Source organism: Neoarius graeffei, chromosome 1 (assembly GCF_027579695.1).
Source record: "Neoarius graeffei isolate fNeoGra1 chromosome 1, fNeoGra1.pri, whole genome shotgun sequence".
Lineage (NCBI taxonomy): Eukaryota > Metazoa > Chordata > Actinopteri > Siluriformes > Ariidae > Neoarius > Neoarius graeffei.
The window spans coordinates 6,168,169-6,191,527 of NC_083569.1; the positions used below are offsets into that span (position 1 = coordinate 6,168,169).

The following is a 23,359-nucleotide window of genomic DNA, read 5'->3' on the forward strand; positions in this document are numbered from 1 at the left end:
TGTGAGGCGAATTCGTCCGTCTCTGAAAAAACCTGGCATTTGGATTTTCCGGCAACCGTTGATTTTCTTCAACGTTATCGCGTAATTATTAAAATGGTTAACAGATGTATTGTAGGAGGGTGTAGCAACACCAATCATGATGGGATTAGTGCTATTTTAAGTTCGTTTCTTAAGACAAGGATTTTAAGATGTTACCTTGTTGACAGTTTCGGCGAGAATCTTCCGCCTTCTTCAAAACAGTCACCAGATGTCGAGTGGTGACGTGCCTTATCAGCTGATGTTACGCTACGGAGGCGTGAACGTCCCGCCCAATTTGACAGGTAGTTCACACCTCCTGCTGTCAGGACACTCCCTCATCCCGGTTCATCGTCCTCTGCGCCCGCTTGCGTATCTCCACTGCCTCTAAAATCCAACGCTGGTATCTATTCTCTTCAGCGCGAATGACTCTGGCCTCCTCCCAATTCATTATATGATTGTCGTTTGCAGTGGTCTGAAATGGCTGATTTTAGGTTTTCTTGGTTTGCTTTTTCGGATCTTGAGAGTCTTTTTGTTGTTTCTTTTTCACGTTCTATTTAGTGTTCTTTCCTACGAGTATGGAAGCGTCTGCCCGTTTCACCAATATAGACTTTATTACATGAACGGCAAGGGATTTCATAGATGACGTTGCATTTATTGTCCAGTTGTATTTTGTCTTTGGGGTGAACTAGCAGCTGTCGGAGGTTCTTGTATGGTTTGACCGGGGTGTTGATGTGGTATTTCCTCATGGATCGTTAGATGCGTTCTGTAACTCCTTTTATGTATGGTAGTGTGACAAAGCCCCGGTTTGTTTTTTTCCTTTATTTGTGTCTGTAATTTCCCTTTTCGGATTGCCCACAGTGGATATTGGCAGGTTTTTAATGCCTGTTGGATGTGATGTTCTGTGCTCGGTCGTATAGTGTTCTGATTACTGACATTTTGTGCGCGATGGGATGTTCAGATGTCCAGAGAAGATATTGGTCAGATTAGGCCAGAGTCATTCGCGCTGAAGAAAATAGATACCAGCGTTGGATTTTAGAGGCAGCGGAGATACGCAAGCGGGCGCAGAGGACGATGAACCGGGATGAGGGAGCGTACGTGCTGTCACACACCTGGAGCGCAGTCCTGGGGGAGCGACCTGACCAGCGCTCGAAACTAACCGTGTCCCGACGTCCCGGGGATAGGGCTGTGCCGATAGACGATGCCATCGACGATGGTGGTCATCCATCACAATAGAGCCACCATCGTGATACCACGCCCCCTCCTGTCATAATCATGCATATACGGTATCATCTGGGCCTATTTAACCTAAAAAGTTAGTTTTCTGTTAGTTTTGTTTAATATATAAATATAACAATTATAAATACATAATTATATAAATCATTATAAAGTAATATCCTATTACCGCTTGTTCACGTAGGCTATGGTGCAGGGACGTGCTAGTGAACATAACATGTGGTTACACAAATACAGTATACTACTAATAATAAATTTTGACTTCATTTTTTAGCCTACACTATACTTTTAATGTAAAATTTGTCATGTTGTTCAAACAAATAGCCACTATTAACGACTTCAGTCAGGAAATATTGCACCTTATCAAACGGCAGTGAAGCGCAGACTTCGGCAGAAGTCAAATAACTTTAATCTGGTAAACAGGCCTACTTTCAGACACACAATGGTCCACTCTAAGCCATAATGTCAAACCAAATGGAAGAATGGTGATTCTGATAAATGTAAAGACAGTAAAAAAAAAAAATTAAATAATGATTTTAAAAGCTGGTGCAATAATTCAAACACTAATAAATTGGAGAAATTGGCGCGTTCAAGTGTGCACTAAAGGCCGAAACGCATCTTCAAATAAACAATGAGTAATAGCTTAAGTGTAGTTTCTTCTCATAGTTTGAATACTAGTCTTTCATTGTTAGAGCTGATTAATATCTTATCGTGATCAGTGAGTGCTCGGGGAGGTTCATTTCCACCTGCGCTGTGCGCAAACGCAGTGTTGACTGCTCGGCAAACTCCAGACGCTCGGTCTGTACTGGCCCTCTGTTGAGCAAGCGAGTTGGTTATGGCCAGGTTCAAATTGTGCCCAAAACGACTTAACCACGGCCATTTCAATTGCCTGATGGCTGTGACAATATTCGCCCCGTTGTTATGCAGGCGATCTTTTTCTCCTCCATTCGGCAAGTGTCTCGCGCAATGCGTCTTCTAAATTGTCTGCTGAATGTGTCTCTGGCATGAAACTCGTCTGCAGGCATTTGGACTGCATTGCCCACTCTCGGTCCACATAATGTACGGTAGCTGACATATAGGGCATCATGTTGCAGCTGGACCACATATCCGTTATCAAGACCAAATATTCCACATCACCTAGCGCTTTTTTTTCTTTACGTGCCAAAGCCTCGGATGAGTAATACTTTTATTAATGATAATAAGGTATTAAAATCCCCCCCGCCCACGATATGATCGTCCATCACGATGTTTGCACTGTAAACATCATCGATGCCAATTAAGGGGACATCGCACAGCCCTACCCGGGTACCATAAAAAATGTCATCGGGACACAAAATCATGATGTCTGGGACAATGGAAAAAAAATAGATCTAGAAAAAAAGTTCTACATTAAAGGTGCAGTACGAGATTTTGGAATAACGGTTCCCCGCAAGCCATATTTTGAAAAGAAACACTCCCACCCCTCCTCCCCCTTATAAAGCCTGAGAAATTCCAGCTTTATAATGGGTGTCTATTGCGTTACACGCCAGTGGAGCTCGTTAAGTTAGAGTGTAGATAGCTTGGAAAAATAGCTCAAACTTTCTCATTTAAACTGTGTTTTCAGCCCCAATTTTCACAAAAGTAGTAGCCACACTTTTGATTCACATAATGTGTCTACCTACACGATAGGACTTGCAGTTTTTGAATGAGAAGCCTGAAAGTAACGAGAGGACAGCCGCGCAGCCTCATAGACTCGCATTATAAACGTGGCAGAAGTGTCACTCGTTTTTAACTCGCTCTAGTGACCTCAGTTTTTACACTACAGACAAAAAAAAATTACATCAGTGTGTTCAGGAGAGCCTTGTGGCGCTCACTGTGAAAGAATTTTGTGAATACCTCCTTCTGTTTTCGTGTAAATCCCCGTTGTTTGGAGGGAGCGCACTGAGAGAATCCTGCGCTCTGTGTGACACTCTGCTCGCTCTCTCACACACACAGAAGGGACGGGCTGCTCGCGGGCTTCAGTCTGATTGACGTGTCAGTATCCAATCATTTTGAGGTGGTACCTCGATATGATTGGATGGCGTTTTTCCTTTATTTTACACTGTAGACTGGATTAAAATATTTCGTTTTTGGGTCAAACCTTCTATTGTACTGCTTGCAACATGGGTGTGCATTTCATCCATTGATGTTATGGCTGATGGCTTTCAAAACATCTCTGAATGGGGCAACAGGTATATTACATAAAAATGGATAACGGTCATGGTGAAAATGATAAAGTTGGCCTTATATATGCCAACAGATATTCAAGGTATAAGTAGATGAAACGAACATAAAAGGGGTCTTATTTTCAGCTAAAGTGTACTGCAGATGTAGTGAGTTGAAACATTTTCTGAATGAGCTAGTTGGCCCCGTTAAATAAACAGGTATCTATTCATACAGTGAGATCGCCAAAGTTTAATAAACTGAAAATGCAATAACTAATTTTGAAGTACTGTAGATGTATTGGACATGTGTCACTTGTGTTTTGTGACTTATTGTAAAAATGATATAAAGGGTTCAAAATCATATAGTTACAAATATAATAGTAACTTCATATGATAATATTAACCACTGGTTATTTCAGAGAGGAAAAAAATGGGGACAATACAACACAGAATTAGGGACCACTGGGGGACACAAAGAAAAAAAGTTAATTTCGAGCCCTGGACCTGACAGCAGGAGGCGTGAACTACCTGTCAAATTGGGCGGGACGTTCACGTCTCCGTGGTGTAACGTCAGCTGATAAGGCACGTCACCACTCGACATCTGGTGACCGTTTTGAAGAAGGTGGAAGATTCTCGCCGAAACCATCAACAAGGTAACATCTTAAAAAATCCTTGTCTTAAGAAACGAACTTAAAATAGCTTTAATAGTTAGACATAATGAACTTCCACTACATATGATGGGATTAGTACTCATCGTTTCCCAAAAGACCGGACAACGAGAGAGAAATGGGAGCGCTTCGTGCGAGGTAGGGCTTTGACCTTGGCCCAAAAATCATATTCGAAGTTCGTTTGGAAATTAATCTAGACATTCGAATAGTATTCGAACTTTTATTAATTATATTATTCTTAAATGCCTCACTAACACCTCGGCATCAAAATTAAATATGATACAGTCCACCAGGGGGCAGTGTTCAGTCAGTCAATGTCAATAAGATTACGTGCAGGAAATATGAAATATTCAGGCGTGTTTTTACAACCACTGCTAATGAAACGTGCAGTGTCGTAGTAATTGGCATTATACCGGCTGACACTTTTAACGTTACATAATCCACAAACTTCGTCGTTTGTCCGTTGCCTTTTTTGTGTGAAACGCTGTTCCTTCGGTTTCCTGGTTGCTTGTACTGATGAAAGCCTCTAAACTGTAGCCTCACTGACGATCAAAGGGGAACGTTTACAAAATGAGCAGGTACTGCTAGGCCTGCACCTAATCTGTGAGTTTATAACACTGCCGTTCCGAGCCCATTCGTGTTGGCTTTTGAGAATGTTTGTTTTGAATGAGACCGGTGTCAGCGGTCATGTCACTGCTTCCTGTTCGCGTCTCTGATTCACAATTCAAACAAACACGGACACGATATGTTATAAGATCACAGATTAGTTTTACGTGCTCACTTCGTTAACTTATGAACTTCATGGTATGTAAATTCCACCATGTGTAGGCTAAATTAATTTAGGCCTATAGGCTACTTGCGCAAGTAAGCTAATAGTTTTTTTTTTTTAGCAACTATCCCAAGTTGACAAAAATAACAGCGCATGAAAGCATTACTGCGCAGTGTCGCATAGTCTACGTTAGTAATTTCATTTCTTATGTTATAACATCAGGTGTACAAAAACCAACCAAATATCTGCAGAAAAAACAAACACCGATATTTTCAGAAGAAAAAGTCACATTTTATATTGCATTTAATCACATCAGCAGTTACATTACACTTCATTTATTGTAGGCCTATTTTACAGGTAACCTTTTTTTTTTTATCGCATTCTCCATCTTTTTTTTCGAATCCAAAATAGCGCCACACATTACTTTTTAAATTCTCCGGAGTGCAAATCTCCAACGTGCTAGCATCTGACTCCATTGTTCAATGCGTGCCAGCTTGACGCTAACGTTTACAGGTGCCCAGATAAGACAAAAGACAATGACCTTCGCGATTCACATAAATTCCACAGACGTTAAAAAAAAAAAAACCTGCGACCTGAACTGAAAACGTTTACAACCACATTCACAAAAATAAAAGAATTATGCCTAATGATACCATATACAGGTTCGAATATTTAGAGCTGCCTGATATTCGTTCGAACATCTCTTTTTTTCACAACATTCGAATATCGAAGTTCGAAGTCAAAGCCCTAGTGCGAGGCACCTGGAAAAACTGGCAACACGCAACAGCATCATATGCGGGGCTCGCTTCATAAAGCCCGACGACTTTGAGAAGCAACTTGATCTGAAAAAACAGATGTTAGAATGCCCAAAGCAACACCGTCTCCATTTGTGTGTTCGTCTCCCCTGAAGCCCTCGAAGCCGATGACCAAAGCAGAGCCGAGAAAAAGACCAAGAAAATCGGCAGTTCACGAGTCGACTGTGTTTGTGTGGTACACGGATAACGTTATTTATTGACGCACGCAAAAGCGCTGGGCGATAATCAGGGCTTTGAACCAGAATTTTTTTTCCTATTGGTTCGTTCCGAACAGAAACGGAATTTTAATGTTCCCGGAACGGTTAATTACGTTCCCTGTCAGCTGTTTAACAAATGGCTATAAAATTATGTCTCTGTCTCATCCAGCTTAAGCCAAATGTAGGCTAATTCTATTACAACCTTCATTAAATAAGACAAGAAATAATTCAAAACAATTATTATTTCAAATGTTGGCGATTTGGATTCTCAGTATGTCTTCCCATCTACACAAACAGAAAAAGTGCCAAAAATGAAAGATGATTCGTTTAGTGTGTTACCAAAGGCTAGTCAGGCCCTATAGAGGGCTACCGCATGACGTCACCGCGCCGCGAGATTTTGTTAGGCGCCATATTGGAAGACCAAGTACACATCTATGCAAGTACATACATACATAAAACAAACTACACCTGAAATGTAGCCAGGGCCGGTTCTGCCCTAATCTGGACCCGGGTGCAACATCGCGCAACCTCCCCCCCAAAAAAAAACCACCAGTCTAAATCAGGACAACCAGCACATAACTATAAACATTTTAGATCAACTATTTTAACTAAATGGGCTATAATAAATAAGCCTGCAGGCAGCCACGGCAGGCTGCCTTAAAAAGTAACCATTTGTCCTACCTTAAAACTCGTTTTGCATTTTCCGCCTCCTTTTTTGTATTTTCAACCCTCCGTTTATTTTCTTTCCTTTTCTGAAAACCCGATTTGTGTCCAGACATTTTGTTCTGCTACCAACGAACTAACTCGTCAGGTCTCGTCTCTCGAGCCCGCGATGATTCCCGTGGGAAGGGCAACAACTGATACGTTTTTACAAACAGCCAATAGGGAGGTTGCATCGTTCAGGCTCTTCTTTGCTCAGACACTCAGTAATGCACTTACTCACTTATTATCACATGGAAACGTGATAGTAGTCCACCCTCCCGCTCTCTCCATTCAGTCAGCGAACGTCACACAGGAAGTGAACCCCAGCGGGTCATAGAAACTTGCGCAGGAGAAGAATGACTTTTTTTATTTGTAGGCTACGGAAACTTTGAGGAACGAAATAAAAACCGGTATTAACCGGTTACCATTATTTTTAATAAGCGTTTCTGTTCCGGAACATAAAAAATAAAGTTTCTGGTTTTGTTTCTGTTCCATGTGAAATAGAAAAAAGTTCCCGGTTTTCGTTCCTTGAACCGGTTCAAAGCCCTGGCGATAATACACTTACTTCACGTGTATCAAGGGATATGCGTGTCAGGGCTTGAGATCTTGGGACCTGTCAAACACATTAAATATACAAATACATAGTAATTTTGAATACTTGAATCATCAAATCCAAACAGATGAAGCCCCAATTCAGACGTCTCATTATATTCTTCATCCAAAGGTTGCGCTCAGGCGACAATTCCATATTTCACCGCAAAATCGCGAGCTGCTAAACTTGGTCTACGCAGACTGTGCACTGAATCCATGCAGGATCTCTCAGCCTGCTGGCGGATCCGCACGTGGCGTGATCAATCTGGCTCCAGATGCGTTTATTTTTTTCTGCTGGCAGATTCTACCGTAACTGGATCCATTAACCACTTGCCCACAAAATAATTTTTCAGTGAGGTAATATTTTCAGGATTGAAAATATGGTATTTGGTCTTCTAAAACAGCACGTCATTTAAAAATACACCGAGTATATCAATAAAAGATTTTTAAAGAATAAAAGTTTTATTTCTTTGACATATCTGACAGACATAACTCCCATTTTAAAAATCACTTTCATTATCCCCGTTGCTATCGTCAGTGAATTTCTGTCAGATGACCTGACGATAGATTCGGGGCCCGTTTACACGAGGACGCTGTCGGGTAAAAACGACTAAATATTTTATCGGAAGTGCCTTTCGTCTACACGGGGACGGCGTTTCCGAGGCTGAAAAAAGGAAAAAAATTGAAAACGCCTTCCTGAGTGGATAAGTTAAAAACAGCCCCCGTTGCATATCCGTCTAAACTACCTAATACGCGAAACTCTGCTCGGATCTGCTCACGTCGGGTACGTCATATACTGTACATGCCAGCCCGGGAAGTAAGAAAGTAAGAGCATGTCTGATTACATCGATCCAACGGACCTTCAAGCTGCTCTGGCAGCTTTAATAAACGTCCAGGAGTCCTTCGAACATCTATTGATGTATTTCACCCACGTGACCAAGTCACGTGACGCAGCCATTTTGGACGGCACGCTTAAATCCTTCAGTGCAAGGCGGTATGAGATGGTGGAGACCTTTGCACATTTTAACAAGAAAGTAAGCTGAGATTCGTGTTAAATCGGATCTGTCTTTTATCACAAACACTGTACCCAGCCTTGGTATGGAGCCCTGTTTGTTTATTTCTGAGTCCCGTTTCTTTCCACCCTCTGTTATTGCGTTTTATGTCTGATGTCTGCTACATGCAACCCTAGACAAATTAACACCACCTTGTTTCACTGCTCAGATGGGTTAACAAACACTGACCCATTTACTTTTTGCTGTATATTTTATCAAAATTGCGTTAACTGATAAACTAACCGGAAATGAAATGATCACTGCAAAGTCTGGAGTACTCTGTTGGCTCCCAATCCTGTCTCTTCACAGCTGCAGTCCATTTGGCCCTCTGGTCTGGGTCAGTAGGAAACCGGTAGTGATGTGTCGGTCGCGAACGATCCGGTTCAAAGAGCCGGCTCTTTTGAAGTGAACGACGGGAGCCGAATTAGTTTTTTGTCCTTAGGTGCCTCAGAGAGAGAGAGACTTTCACAAAAAAAGTTGCTGTCCGATTGCGTCTTGTGTTGTCTATTACCATTCAAAGGAAAAAAAGTAGCATGGTGTACGCCTACTTTTTTTGGTTGGGGGGGTTGAGGTCATTCACAGCTGCGAAAATAGGAAAATTGGTGTAATGCTTAAAGCTGTGGAGCGCAGGGGAGAGGAGTCTGTGAGGCACCTGAGGAGGGGAAAATCAGCTGTGGATTTTATATTGGTAATATAACAGTTTTGCATTATGTTTGTGAGAAATAATTTATTAATTGGTAAGTAAGTTTTATTTCTATAGCTAGAACATTGTTACACTGCTATACTTTACAATGGCTACAAAAAATAAAATGGAAAACATCCTATTGATAAAATATAAATAATAATGGAATTAATTAACTAGTTAATTGCAGCAATAAAATCTCAGGAGCCGTTTGGGAGCCAAAAGAGCCGAAATTCCCATCACTAGAATTTCACTAGAATTTGCTTACTGACAAATTAATCTATTCTAGGTGTCTGTAACACTTTTTTTTTTTCAAGCTGGTTCTCCTTCTCTGTCTGCAGCGTTAGTATGTAGCTTGACGTTCAAAACTGCGGGCGTCACGTGACCCTGTGACGTCAGGTGAAATACCTTAATACCGAATCTGCACATATACCGTTAATGAACAGAGGCGGGTATAGTATGCTCTTACTTTTTTACTTACCATAGCAGTCAAAGTTTTCGCGGCGCAGATGTGCAGATCAGACAAGACGGAAGACGTTGCGCATGCGTGCAGACATAGCGGAGGTCTTTCACAGCACCACGTAGCCGCCTGGCATGCACATCCAATTGAATTCCACACGTTTATGCGTCACCGTATAGACGCAGATTTCCTCCTTGAAAACGGTCACATAGACGTGGAAAAAAAGTGAGAATGAAAACGGACTTTTGCGTTTTTGTTTCAGACCGTCCCCATGTAAAGTGGGCCTCAGCCATTATGGATCTTTGGTAGTTATCGTGTGGAAGCAGGCTTCATCATTTTTGGGCGTCAACAGATAGAGTTGAAATAGATTAACAGCGAAAAAACTATTTCGTTCACGAGAGAAGCCCAGAGTTATTTTTAAAAAATGCTATCGTCAGTCTGTCAGTCAAATGCACCTGACGACAGCAACCACGCACATGTTGACTGACGCAAAGAGGAAATTCTACTGCGCATGAGTTTTGCGACAGCAGACATTTACTTCCGGGCAAGACTTGGAGTTCTGACAGCTAGATTTCATCAAATTAAGATTTTCTGTCAGCTATCCTGATGATAGAAATTTTTGACGATAGAAACATTGAGAATATATTTGTGCGTTCATATTTAAATTTTTCTGGAGGAAAACTATCGCAAGTGGAGATAAATCAGCCACTTGTGACCCTTTCAGCCGACAGGCCGTTTCAATGTGTTATTTCCCCGCGAAAGTGACACAGTCGTGTCTATCGTCACTGTTCTGACCATTATTGTTTATTTCAATATTTTATTTTATTATTTGGTTCTAGTGATGAGGTATTTAATATTATTACTAAATTTGTCAGATTAATAATGTAAGAAACAGTTTTGTTGCTGTTGTCATCTAGAGCAGGGGTGGGCAATTATTTTTTCCATAGGGCCGGACCAAAAGGCTGAACTAAATTCTGCATAATATTAATTGTATTTCTTTATATAAAGCAATAAATAACATTGTTCTTACGAACTGCTAAGACTGGTAAGAGTCTGGAAAAAACGAGGTTGCCTTACAAAAAAATGTAATTTATTCAATCAAATTTCCCAAAACAATGGTTAACAAAATGTCAACGTTTGTACCTTTTTTTTTCAGTCACATTCACCCCAAAACACAAAGACATCACTATTGTCTTTCTACTCCAAATATCAAGCAAGATACATCATATTATAATAATGATGCCCACATTTGTAGTCTAATCACCTCATGTGACCTGCTCGCAACAACGTCGATTCGGTGTAGGTATCAGATCTACAGATCGGCTCGGGCTCCGGCGCCTGCTGGTGACGTCACACGATGTGATTGGCTGGACCGTTTGAAGGATGACGTACAAGTTTGTGGTTGGTCTGGACAAATTACGGAAGTAGTTATCGCGGGATTAGGTTTCGTGGGATGTCATGTCGCGTGCATTGCGTTTTTGTTGAACACAACTTCAAAATAAAAGCAATGCACATTCAGTCCATGCATGAGGTAAAATTAGAAAATACGTTTATTTTGTAATTTCTAATTAACCTTACGCGGGCCGGTCAGAATGAACCAAAGGGCCGGATGCAGCCCGGAAAATGCCCAGGTCTGATCTAGAGTGTCTGTCAGATTTTGATGACAGAAACTGATGTGTTTCTATTGTCATTTAGCATGTCTGTCATGTCAGGCTTTTATTAATTAGTTACCAGGACTACTGTCCTAAAATTTACTGTGAATGTCCAAGACCCCAAATGCTACTAGAAAAACTTAATAGAATGATCAAAACAATCAATTCAGCAATTTAAGGAGATGGGACTTGGGGCCCGTTTACACAAGGACTCTGTCGGGTAAAAACCAGGGCTCGAAATTAACTTTTTTTTCTTTGTGTCCCCCAGTGGTCCCAAATTCTGTGTTGTATTGTCCCGAATGGAAGCAATAGTGTCCCCATTTTTTTCCTCTCTGAAATAACCAGTGATTAATATTATCATATGAAGTTACTATTATATTTGTAACTATATGATTTTGAACCCTTTATATCATTTTTACAATAAGTCACAAAACACAAGTGACATGTCCAATACATCATCTACTTCAAAATTAGTTATTGCATTTTCAGTTTATTAAACTTTGGCGATCTCACTGTATGAATAGATACCTGTTTATTTAACAGGGCCAACTAGCTCATTCAGAAAATGTTTCAACTCCCTACATCTGCAGTACACTTTAGCTGAAAATAAGACCCCTTTTATGTTCATTTCATCTACTTATACCTTGAATATCTGTTGGCATATATAAGGCCAACGTATCATTTTCACCATTACCCTTATCCATTTTTATGTAATATACCTGTTGCCCCATTCAGAGATGTTTTGAAAGCCATCAGCCATACCATCAATGGATGAAATGCACACCCATGTTGCAAGCAGTACAATAGAAGGTTTGACCCAAAAACGAAATATTTTAATCCAGTCTATAGTGTAAAATAAAGGAAAAACGCCATCCAATCCTATCGAGGTACCACCTCAAAATGATTGGATACTGACACGTCAATCAGACTGAAGCCCGCGAGCAGAGTGTCACACAGAGCGCAGGATTCTCTCAGTGCGCTCCCTCCAAACAACGGGGATTTACACGAAAACGGAAGGAGATGTTCACAAAATTCTTTCACAGTGAGTGCCACAAGGCTCTCCTGAACACACTGATGTAATTTTTTTGTCTGTAGTGTAAAAACTGAGGTCACTAGAGCGAGTTAAAAACGAGTGACTTTTCTGCCACGTTTATAATGGGAGTCTATGAGGCTGCGCGGCTGTGCTCTCGTTACTTTCAGGCTTCTCATTCAAAAACTGCAAGTCCTATCGTGTAGGTAGACACATTGTGTGAATCAGGACAAGTGTGGCTACTACTTTTGAGAAAATTGTGTGTGGAGTGAAAATTGGGGCTGAGAAAACAGTTTAAATGAGAAAGTTTGAGCTATTTTTCCAAGCTCTCTACACTCTAACTTAACGAGCTCCACTGGTGTGTAACGCAATAGACACCCATTATAAAGCCGGAATTTCTCAGGCTTTATAAGGGGGAGGAGGGGTGGAGACGCGGGGGGTGGGAGTGTTTCTTTTCAAAATATGGCTTGCGGGAACCATTATTCCAAAATCTCGTACTGCACCTTTAATGTAGAACTTTTTTCTAGATCTATTTTTTTCCATTGTCCCGGGATTGTCCCAGATATGATAATTTTGTGTCCCGATGACATTTTTTATGGTCCCCGGGATGTCGGGACACTGTTAGTTTCGAGCGCTGGTAAAAACGACTAAATATTTTATCGGAAGTGCCTTTCGTCTACACGGGGACGGCGTTTCCGAGGCTGAAAAACAGCCCCCGTTGCATATCCGTCTAAACTACCCAATACGCGAAAACTCTGCTCGGATCTGCTCACGTCGGGTACGCGGTTACGTCATATACTGTACATGCCAGCCCAGTAAGTAAAAAAGTAAGAGCATGTCTGATTACATCGATCCAACGGACCTTCAAGCTGCTCTGGCAGCTTTAATAAACATCCAGGAGTCCTTCGAACATCTATACCGAATCTGCACACATACCGTTAATGAACAGAGGCGGGTATGCAATTACCTTTATGAATTTTTGGATACACCGATTCGTCGGAGGAAGTTTTTCTTAACCTCACGAGTAGCCATAGCCAGAGTAGTCAAAGTTTTCGCGGCGCAGATGTGCAGATCAGACAAGACGGAAGACGTTGCGCATGCGTGCAGACATAGCGGAGGTCTTTCACAGCACCACCTAGCCGCCTGGCATGCACATCCAATTGAATTCCACACATTTATGCGTCACCGTATAGACGCAGATTTCCTCCTTGAAAACGGTCACGTAGACACGGAAAAAAGTGAGAACGAAAACAGACCTCTGCGTTTTTGTTTCAGACCGTCCCCGTGTAAAGTGGGCCTTAATTAGCCTCTGTTATGGTAGAATCTGCCTGCTGTAGACAGATGGCCTTGTGCAAAATTACCCTTCTGGATGAGTGTGTAAAGGGACATATAAAAAAAAAAACATTAAATTGGTCCAGGATATATTTTATTTTAACCAGGTTTGTCCCATTGAGATCACGATCTCTTTTACAAGAGAGACCTGGCCAAGAATGGCAGTACATGAAGTTCCATCCCATCGCAACAGACAAAACCTGAAATTCAGAATCAAAACTAGCAAATTTACAAGGTTTGGTCAGATATTTGCTCGCCAATAAAACATTTGAAGCCTGGATGTAATGGAATTTATCATGGATTTGAATGCATTCGGAGATACCAGACTTTGAAGTTTGAGCTCTGCCTGCAGACTATTCCATGGACTTGGAGCAGAAAATCTAAAAGCTTTCTTTCCCATTTCTGTTCTCACCTTAGGAACAGTCAAATGAAACAAGTCCTGAGAGCCAAGACTGTAGGCCCTATTATTCAAGATTAAAAGTGATAAGTAAGATGGAGTCATCTCAAGAATAGCCTTGTAAATTAGCACATAATGACCGAGCCTACGCACGTATAAAGATCAGGGATGAGAGTTTTCCGCTTTTTCTGAGCAAAAATCGATATTATGCCAAATCCATTGATATATTTTTCTTTTTCATTGAGGGGGGTTGGGGTATGTTCCTTCGTGATACTCAAGCGTACAACCATGTTACATGTTTACATTTTCGCCACCTTTAGTCTCGCGGTAGAATACGTGTTATCTACAATGTAATTGGCCAAAACGTCACTGGCGAGAGCATGATAGCCAATCATAACAGTTCTTACAAAAGTACCTGCATCTGTTGTATTTTTATCGAAACTTGCACATGTTCATCGTCGCTGCGCTTCAAAAATACGTTTCTCTTTCGTATCGGCTTTTTTACTCAAAATGCCGAATACAATTGACAAGCGAGACGAAGCGAAGGTACGTGAAATCGGTGCTGGTATAAAAAAAACAGAGAGAGGACTGACAAGCTCGTCTTTGGCTAAAAAGCTGAAGTCGTCGTCGAAATGATTAAATGAAAATGAGAAGTGACTGAACTATAAATAATTGTATAAAGTGCACATAGACATTATCCCATAAACTTAGCACTCGTTTGATTTAATACACTGAACATGGATATGATGGTCAGTAAATCTGAATTAATGCTGACAGTTTTGAAAACTTAAATATTTCAAAAGACTTTGAAATCATATGCAACTAATGAGGACATAGGGTGACTGACCTTTTCTCCCTAAGAAATGTTAATATATGAACATTGATAATTAATAAAACTTACATTTAATGTGAATTTAGTTTGTCATTTTTGTTGATCATAAATTATAACCATACCCTTGAATGTAGAATGTGATTTTATTTTGAATTCAAACAATACTCCTATTGATTTGAAACATTTTCATGTAAATATATGAAAAAAAAAAATTTTTTTATCTACTACAGCTCAGATTGCAGGAAAAGTGGTTTGTAATAGTCTGGCTAACGCGACTTCAAAGCTCTGCGAGCATTTGGTCTGGCAAAGCCCAACCGTTTCCCAGAGCCCGTGGTTGACCCGCCTCCCTGAAATGCCTTAGTTTGCTACTGGTCGAAGCCAGAAAAGGCTGTGACGAAGCTTAAACCAATCACATCACTCTTTCCTCTGACATATGTGACACGACGGGGCTAACTGGTAGATTAAACTCTTACCGAAGCCGGTCGGGAGCAAGGCGAAAACGTCCTTTTCAATAAATACCTCCAGGGCTGCTCTTTGCTCCGTTTTCAATGAGAACTTGCTCCATGTTCGTAATGTTTCTAGTAGGGCTGCACGATTATGGAAAAAATGATAAATCACAATTATCTTGATCAAAATTGTAATCACGATTATTAATCACTAGGGCTGTAATGATACACCCAACTCATGATTCGATTCGTATCGCGATTTTTGACCCACGATTCGATACGCCCACGATTTTTTTTTAAATGTTTTTTTAAAGTAGTAAATTTGACTTATTAACATTTACTTACATTAACTATTTAATAACAATTCAGACCACTGCAGAGAATGAGTAATATGTATGCAAAAATGAACAAATGTATATCCAAAGATTGTTTTATTTCTCAAAATAATACTGTTGAGCCGGAAGCTCTGGTTTTTTCGGTTCTGAAAAAGTCATTTTTCCAAATCGTGTAAATCCGTTAAGATTTTTTTTTTGGGGGGGTGGCTCTCTCATTCTCATAGGGCCAATGATTTTCTGTGATCGCGGAAAACAGATGGAAATTACGGAATTTTTATGGTGAAACATTGCTCGCGTGTCAAAATGTAACTGCCGCAGAAGGCTTCCGCCCAAGCAGACATGCCTTCAGTGTTGCCAGATATTGCTAACGTTTTCCACCCCAAAATATGTTCAAAACCAGCCAAAAAGCACCTAAACCCGCCCAATCTGGCAACACTGCATGCCTTTCCGGTCAAGTGATTGTGATTGGCTTGTGACACACCTAGCCAGCCAATGAGCTGCTTGTTTACAGATTCGCTCCCCGCGTCGCAACCAGAATGGCGACCGCTTAAAAGAAATGAATGCTCTGCCAGTGGCGAGTGTGGACGTTGCGTGACTCGCAGAAGATTGTCGCAGGTCGGCGAAAAAATGACTTACTAATAGATATAAAAAAATAAAAGTAATTTAAGTAAGTTTAAAATGTAATTTAAATAAAAAGTAAAGTATTCATAAATTGAAGTTTGGAAGCGCCTCTGTTTTTGGGCTGAGGAGAAGTTTGAAAGGGTGTACCGCGATTCTGCCTTCTTGTATCGCGATACGGATCGTGGCTCTGCGTATCGCGATTTCGATACGCATATCGTTACAGCCCTATTAATCACGATTATTCTTGATGTTAGGGAAATTACTTAAATTTTCTCTCACTATATTCAAACAAACGATATGAACAGCTTTCAGTGCAGAATGAAATTTAAAAGAGAAATTCTGATTTCCAAATGACAAATAAATGAAATTTATCCAAGAAATTACCAAAGGATGAAGGAACTGAAAACTCAATTGCAACAATTACATAGCATTATACTGAGGCCTACGAGTTTTTAGCTAGAAAGAGCAGCCTATCAACACGCTCTGGCTTTAAACATGAGCGAAGGCAGGTCACAGCATTGCCTCCAGTGCTAAATAGTCTGTTGTTCCGACATAGTTAGCTTTTCTCTCTCACCTCAATCTGTTACCTACTCTCACGCCATTAGGGGGCGAACCGACGCATGTAAGGTTTCATTACTCCGCCTAAATAAGCAAGCAAGCCAAGTGACTTGGGTTGCTTGCTTATTTAGGCAGAGTAATGAAACCTTACATGCGTCGGTTCGCCCCCTAATGGTTTGGCGGAGTACTGGTCAAAAAGTGCTTTATCAGATATGCAGCAGAGCTCGCATTTTAAATGGAAATAAATCGCGATTTTCATTTAATTTAATCGTGGCAGCCAAAATCACGATTTTCGATTAAATTCGATTAATTGTGCAGCCCTAGTTTCTAGTGAATGAAGCGCTTCCGGCACAGATTCTGTAAACAATCTATGGCTTCCGGTCGCAGTTCTACTACGTCACTGCCTTGAACACGCCTCTACCCAGGGCCGTTGGAGATGCTCAAAGTTGATTGGCTCCCGATTTTTCGGGAGCTTGGAAGAGCTGTAGATAGCTTGCCTTGCCAGACTAAGCTCGCAACAGGCCCTTGTGATGGGTAGGCCCAGGCTAGGTTTGTAAGGCCTTATTTTTCAAAAATTTTCCTGGGGGGGGGTATCCCTCCCAGACCCCCGGCTTCGGGCGCCATCTCGTTTTCTGCTTTTTGGTGACCACCCACTCTCATCCCTGAAAGATGTCCAGTTTACTTTGCTGTATAAGACACCGTGATGAGTTCGAGCTCTACAGTTTGTAATAAACCTAAGAGCACCATGATACACACTGTCCAGTTTGTGGAGGCGTTGAGCAGAGGCATTCATATACAACACATCACCGTAATCAATAATTGGAAGAAAGGTCGACTCCACCAGTCTGTTTCACCCTAAAAGACTTATTTCTAAAATAAAATCCAAGTAAAAGCTTCAGCTTCTTTAAAGTATACTGAATATGTGCCTTAAAAGACAAGTGGTCATCAATCAAAAACCTTTAACACCGCAGGAAGTTGCATCCATACTTCTGTCATGCTAAACATTTCAGTAGAATGCCTTCTTAGCCTTACCCATAGTGCTGTGGGCTGGCTTACAACAAAGTTCTGATCTTCATTTGATGTGTTTCATTCCTTTGAGGAATATCTGAATCCAATCTTTTTTTTTTCCCCCCTCTCTTCAATAACATTCAACTCATTTCAAGAAAGAACTTTTATAATTCCAAACTTGTGCAATAAAACAAAGCACAACTTTAGCTACGCGATCGGTCCTATTTAAGTCGCGTCTCCGTGGTCCCTGTCTGAATTTAGCCGAGTCGAACCACTAATCGGCAGACATCTTTAACGTGTAAATAATTCATCCAAATGAGTCAGAGCATTAACGCTGCAGTGTTATATTTATTCATCACTTTTCATACTGCGCTTGTCTGGTATTTTGGCTCAGAAACGGAGGAGTTTACTCCTAAAATGTCATTAAAAAGGATGAAGGGGGAAAAAAAAAAAAACAGGCTTTTTTTTTTCCCTTCCCCCTCCTGCATACAGTATAATCTGCTTTGTATAAAATTCCTTAAGGCTTCATCCGAGTTGAACATTTTCCCACCTTTAATGTGACCTATAACCTGTACAATAAGCTGGTTGCATAAGTGCGCACACCCTTAAACTAATACTTTGTTGAAGCGCCTTTTGATTGATTAACCCTAAATAAAGTTCAGACGTTTCCTCAGTTGCGTCCTCCAGCAAAAGCCAGGGTTCACAGAGAGCTTTCAAAGGGATCTCATTGTTGAAACAGGGTTTCCCCAGGTTTGACCGCCATAAATTTAAGACCTACATCGCACCCATTATGCGGTCGTAGAACACCAGATCAAATTCCCAATAATGACAAATGTTTCAAGTAAAAACACTTTTATATACTTAAGTCATTATGTGCATTGCTTGTCGAATCTTCACATTCAAGACAAGCAAGACCGAATTTTGTTATGTAAGACGTTTTGTTTTTTCCACCGGAGAATGTTGTAGCGACTTCCGAGTCTGGGAACACAGCCTTAAAGGAGTTCGCTTATGCCCTCATTCGAGCGGTGTTCCGTAATTGTTTTTAAAATCCAGAGCACCTCTGCCCGAAATGTCGGGGTTCCACCGACACCCATCATGCCACTGCTCGGCCCTTGTTGTTGTTGCTAGCCTTGCCGATGATGTCTGGCTTGGCTGATGCTGCTGACGTTCGACAGTGGTGCTAGTGCCAACTCCAGGTGCATTCGGAGATTGAACCGTGCAGAACTGAGCGATGGGCTGGTGGCGGTGGAGGGCAGATACAATGTGCTTTGAGCTCTTCATGTGAGACTCTAAAGCGAAATGACCTATAGTGGACAACTTGAAGGTCTTTCGACAAACAGCATCTTGCTTCAACGTCGCTTCCAGGAACCTCCCTCACCCAATCACGATATCTTTCATCTGAAAGCCACTGCTGATTAAAACGACACTTCCCCATGCTGCGATTCGCGGAGTCTCCTCTCCACCACGGACTCTGACGATTGCGCCGGCACGAAAACGTATCAATATTGTTTCTTTCTTTGCGCATACTCCAAGAAATTCACTGTTACGCAAAACCCACATTTTCACATTGTAGAATAGTATGAGTAAATTTAAGACCTTTGTTTAAAAAATTAAGACTTGGGCAAAGCAATTTAAGACTGTTTAAGGCCTTAATTTTGGAATATTAAATTTAAGACTAAGACTTTTAAGACCCCGCGGCTACCATGTAGATATACCATGGAGCACAGCGGCATTACCGAGAACTGGACTTCCCTCCAAAATTGATGAAAAAGACAAGACGAAAACTGGTCAGGGAGGCTACCGAGAGGCCTACAGCAACACTGAAGGAGCTGCAGGAATTTCCAGCGAGTACTGGTTGTGTACTACATGCGACAACAATCTCCCGTATTCTCCATATGTCTGGACTGTGAGGTAGGGTCAGAGAAAAAACATCCAGGCCCGGCTACATTTTGCAAAAAAAAAAAAAAAAAAACCTCCCAAAAGCTTGTGGGAAAATGTCTTGTGGTCTGATGAAACCAAAGTTGAACTTTTTGGCCACAATTCCAAAAGGTATACGTTTGGCACAAAAACACCACTGCGCATCACCAAAAGAACCCCATACCCACGGTGAAGCATGGTGGTGGCAGCGTCATGTTTTGGGGTTGTTTTTTGGAATTATGAGCAGTTCTAAAGACCAGTCCCAAAACCTTCAGGTGTCCGCTAGAAAGCTGAACAGGAACTTCATCTTTCAGCACGACAACGACCCCCCCCCCCAAAAAAAAAAAAGTTTTGGAACGGCCCAGCCAGAGCCCAGACCTAAATCCAGTTGAAAATCTGTGGGGTGACCCGAAGAGGGCTGTGCACAAGACGCCCTCGCAATCTGACAGATTTGGAGCGCTTTTGCAAGGATGAGTGGGCAAAGTCTGACAGGCTGGTAGGCTGACAGACTCCGACCCAAAACCAGACCCTCCAGGATTTCGCGATTTGCAACTTCAACGCAAATTCAACCAATCCCCGCGAATTCAGGGCGGTGCTGCAATTATATCCAATCACCGCAACTTTCCCGCAAATTTGACCAATCGTTGGCGTCGTCTTGAGGTGACGTCGACAAACTACCTTCCGCCTTACTTCCGTGTATACGTTCAAGAGAAGCAGCATGTGTGAGTCAGTGTTTATGTAGGCTTAAATTCTGTTACTGAAAGTGTGTTATGTTTACAGTGAAGGACTGTGTGCACTTTACATTATTTTTTTTACTTAATACAAGAAATTAATGGATGCCAACATTTTTGCCAAAACGGTATTTTATTTTCCATTGTTTAGGCAGCTTCAGCATCATACTGTGAGATTCTGTTCAAATTGTTTTTTTCTTCTATGAAGCCTGAGCCATTTATTTTATTAGTTTATAATTATTGTTTAATTTAGTCTTCAGGAGAGACTGCCTGCACACAGTACTAGTATTAATAGTTTTTTTTCTTACATGAAAGCTGAGGCATTTATATTATATTTTAAGGGAACTTCATGTTGTGCTGTGAGGTTCTCTGCACTTTAACTTTTGAACCAACAGGTGCATTTGGATAAGTAAAGCCTATTTTTCTGCATTTTTGTAGTCCTGGTAATCTTTTATATTGGTAAAGTTGTTTATAGGACCATTTCTCAGTGTCTGTTTTTTTTAATCAATAGTTTTTCGGTAATAACTTAATATTTAACATATCACTCAATTTTAATCACAAAAAGAGAAAATCGCAACAGTTTCTCGCAACTTTCACTTCCTCCCGCGATGTAATCACAACAAAAACCTAAAAAACACCGCAACTTTCATCGCAATTTTTTGGAAAACCCCCGCAACAATCACAAAAAAGGCCCGCGGAATCCTGGGGGGACTGCAAAAAGACTGAATGCTGTAATTAAATCAAAAGGTGCTTCAAAGCATTAGTTTAAGGGTGTGCACACTTGCACAACCAGCTTATTGTACAGGTTATAGGTCACATTCAAGGTGGGAAAAGTTTTATCTATCATGGTCTCTTTTTTTTTTTTTTACACATCAGGAAAACCGATCATTTTAACGGCGTGTGTAGACTTTTTATATCCAAGCTAGCTAGCAATTCAGCCATGTTCGTTCAGCTATGCTAATCCAGCCAGCTGTCGACATTTATTAACAGCTATTAGCTAGCTAATCAAAAAGCATCCTGCATTTAAAATCGCCGGCTAGATTTTCTAAGAAAAGCGTTTCGAAGCTGCGTGTTACAATGGTATAGAGGTGTATGGAAAAACATTAGCATGGAAGGAGATCGAATCCGTGTCCTTTGGTGTGATCACCTGACACAACCGTCACTGAATCAGCCTACAGTCTGGGTTAGAAAGAAATCAGCCCCAGCCTCGATGATTCTTTGTTCCGCACAAATCCAAAATAATCCACCTTCCGATATTAACGTCCCTACGTTTACGTCTCAGGTTTAGCCGTGGTGGTTGATTTACACAAAACAACTTGGTGGCCATTCAGTGATATTTGCTTCTCGTTTGCATAAATGAGCTTTGGGGTGGGGGGTGGGGGACACTTTTCCCTGCAGTGAAGGTGGACTGTACCGTCATCGAAACCTGGGATGATGAGCTCACGTCCTACCTTGATGAAGGCGAATCCAGCACCGTTGTCCGTGATGGTGAGGCCCAGCGCATCTTCGGCCTTGTACACCTCTACCTCCTTTTTGATGCCTTTCACGTGAGCGAAGATGAAGTCCTCCAGACCGATCTGACCTCCGAGCAGCTTCTCCATGTCAATTTTGTGTGTGTTCAAGGTGCAAAACAGGATCTGTGACGAGAAAAAGAAAAGCAAAAAGCCAACAGACGACATTAAGCAGCAGCTTCTTCTGGAACACGGAGAAGATTCAAGAGCTGCGTTAAAGGTTTACAAGCAGATGGATAAAATGTAACTCCAGCTACAACTCTTGGCATGCGATAATTACGAAGAGATGGTTATGGTATGGATTTTTTTTCCAAATGTGAAATTAAAAACCTCAGAGTCCACAGTGTGTTGCGAAGTATTGAAACGAGGGAGGGAGCGACCAGACTAAAATTTGTTTAGTTTAAAAATAATGGGCCCGTTTCCAACCCGTGAACGTGCGCATACAAATCGGTTAGTTTCCCTGAAGCGAGGCTCCGTCCTGAACTCCAGACTTCACGTCTTTTCATAAAACATGAGCCATTTTAACCTTCACTACAGTTTCGCAGAATGGTTTCCCTGACAGACGCTACAGCAATAAGTGTGCGCTGTCTGCAAATTCAGCAACGTACAGCTCGAGTTTTGAAACGCTCTGTCTCACGGGATAAACCTTATTCGTGACCAAATATCTGTTCACTTGTTCATATTAACGTTAAACACCAATATTTACAACGGTCCCTTTCCGTCATTACGTACAGTAGTGCAAGAATACAGAGCTGTGCTCATTAACATGACGGGATGAAGCAGAGTTCCTGTTGATCGTTTTCCTATAAAATCATATCCAGGAAATGTTTTATTCCTCCTACGCCACAAGTAGTTGCCAAATTCTACTTTCAAACAATGACGCATTGCACTTCCGGTTACATTTAAAGCTAGACGGCCTTTCGATTTCATAAAAATCGGTGAAATTTAGTTCCCTCTGAAATGTGGTCACTGCGATATGTTTATTTCTGTAATATCGCAAACAAATATCAGACCATCCTGTGGCTGGGAGGTTATTCCCGAGCGCATGAAAATGACTCGCTTCGCACAGGTTTACCACTGATGGTTCTGTCGCTAAACAAACACACCAGCGATATATTTATTAGTTTGGTCCCGCGGTTCCTTTCCTTCATACGTAACACGACGTCTTTTCGTTACTGTAATCGGTCTCATGTTTCATTTGCTTCCTCCATTTTTCTCCCACGATGCAGCATCTTGGTGAAGCAGGAAATAAAAAAAAAAGCGCAGAATTTAGGGCCACATGGCCTTAAATTCATTAATTGTTCTATTTTTTAAAAAACCTAGTAAAATTAGAAGTCTGTGATTTCAAATTCGGTCGACTAAACAAAAATGACTGGATTCTTTTCATGACTGACGCTTAAAATCTGAAAGGCGGTCTACCTTTAATGCTGTGGAATGTGTGAATAAAGCTAGTTCTTGCTTGTAGTAGCTATAAAAGCTCAGCGGTCGTTCTCTTATCAGGATCTCTTTGCAAATTAACCCAGCACGCCAAATGTCACGTTAGCGAGAAACTACAAGTTGCAGCTTTACCTCGCTGACACTGGAGACTCCTTCCTTCTTCCAGAAGGAAACTTCTCCAC

The 23,359-nt window shown here is 41.3% G+C and overlaps 1 protein-coding gene across 1 annotated transcript in view; it reads right to left on the bottom strand.

Moving 5' to 3' along the window:
- gipc2 (GIPC PDZ domain containing family, member 2) overlaps positions 1-23,359 on the bottom strand; it is an 82,929-nt gene that overhangs the window by 1,559 nt on the left and 58,011 nt on the right. Inside the window, exon 2 of the mRNA XM_060928884.1 lies at positions 21,681-21,866. Within this exon, the coding sequence (XP_060784867.1) occupies positions 21,681-21,866 (186 nt within the window). The remainder of the gene's footprint in view (positions 1-21,680; positions 21,867-23,359) is intronic.